Genomic DNA, 1,226 nt, shown 5'->3' on the forward strand with positions numbered 1-1,226 from the left:
AGTGGAGCATGGTGTCCGCCGTGTGCATCGCCTCGTACTGCGCGATGGTCTCGACGGGGTCGCCGGAGACGGAGCCCTCGTAGAGGAGCACGTCGATGACGCCGTAGGAGTAGGAGTAGACCTTGTTGCACATGTGGAGGTCGATGTCGACGGTCTCGCCCCACTCCCACTCGAGGTCGAGGTCCCGGAACGTCATCTCGCAGTCCGTGGGCTCGACCGTCGGGTTGATGGGCGCCGCCGTGGGATTGCCGACGTCCGTCGTCGCCGTCGGCGCGGGCCGCACGCATTCGCTCGCGTTGGACGCGGACGGCGCGGTCTACTCCTGGGGCTGCGGCGACGACGGCGCGCTGGGCCACGGCGACCGCCGGCGCCAGCTCGCGCCCAGGGCCGTCGAGTTCTTCAAGACGCGGCCCGCGGCGGCGGTCAGCTGCGGGTCGCGGCACAACGCCGTCGTGACGGCCGACGGCGCGCTCGTGACCTGGGGCTGGGCGGCCTACGGCCAGTGCGGCGCGTCCGCCGGCGGCGACGGCCTGCGGCCCGCGGAGGTCCCGCTGCCCGGCGACGGCGGCGCGGAGTGCGTCCTGGCGGCGTGCGGCTACCGCCACACGCTCTGCGCGACGCGGCACGCGTCCGGCGACGCGATCTGGGCCTTCGGGTGGAACGCCTACGGCCAGTGCGGCGGGTCGACGTGCTCCGCGGCGGCGCCGCGCCGCGTCGGCGGGAAATTTTTGGGATCGCCCGACGGGAACAACGGCGCGGTCGTCGAGGCGCTGTCCGCGGCTGTGCCGAATTCAAATCTTCAAGTCGACTTCAGTGTGAGCGTACGCGACAGTTTCGACGAAATCTCTTCAGTCGTGCTTCGAGAACTCGACGAGAGCAATCGGTTCGTCCAAAAATCAGCCGAATCGACTTCGATTTGACCGAGCTAGAGAATTCTCAAGTTTGGTCAGGACCACCCAAACCAGTGGTTGAATTCGGCACAGGTCCGCGGGCGGCCGCCACTCCGTGTGCTGCGTGCGGCTCCCCGGCGGGGGCACGGCGACCTACGCCTGGGGCCGCGGCGACGACGGCCAGCTCGGGAGCGGGGATCGGAGGGACCGGCGCGCGAACCCGCGCGTCGCGGCGACGGCCGCGCGCGTCAACTCCGTGGGGCAGCGGCCGCTGCGGGCCCTGGCGTGCGGCTGGGCGCACACGGTCTTCGTGGTCGACGCGCCGCCGTCGAGTCT

General features: G+C 71.0%; 1 protein-coding gene across 1 annotated transcript; it reads left to right on the top strand.

Moving 5' to 3' along the window:
- Positions 1-143: 143 nt before the first annotated feature.
- AURANDRAFT_69426 (hypothetical protein) lies at positions 144-1,194 on the top strand (the record flags this gene model as incomplete). The annotated part of the gene is made up of 2 exons (XM_009045195.1): positions 144-883; positions 984-1,194. Coding segments are annotated over 2 exons (951 nt in total), but the record flags the coding sequence as incomplete, so codon positions are not given.
- Between the last annotated feature and the right edge of the window lie 32 nt (positions 1,195-1,226).

The sequence above is a fragment of the Aureococcus anophagefferens genome (genome assembly GCF_000186865.1).
Source record: "Aureococcus anophagefferens unplaced genomic scaffold AURANscaffold_1743, whole genome shotgun sequence".
Taxonomy (NCBI): Eukaryota; class Pelagophyceae; order Pelagomonadales; family Pelagomonadaceae; genus Aureococcus; species Aureococcus anophagefferens.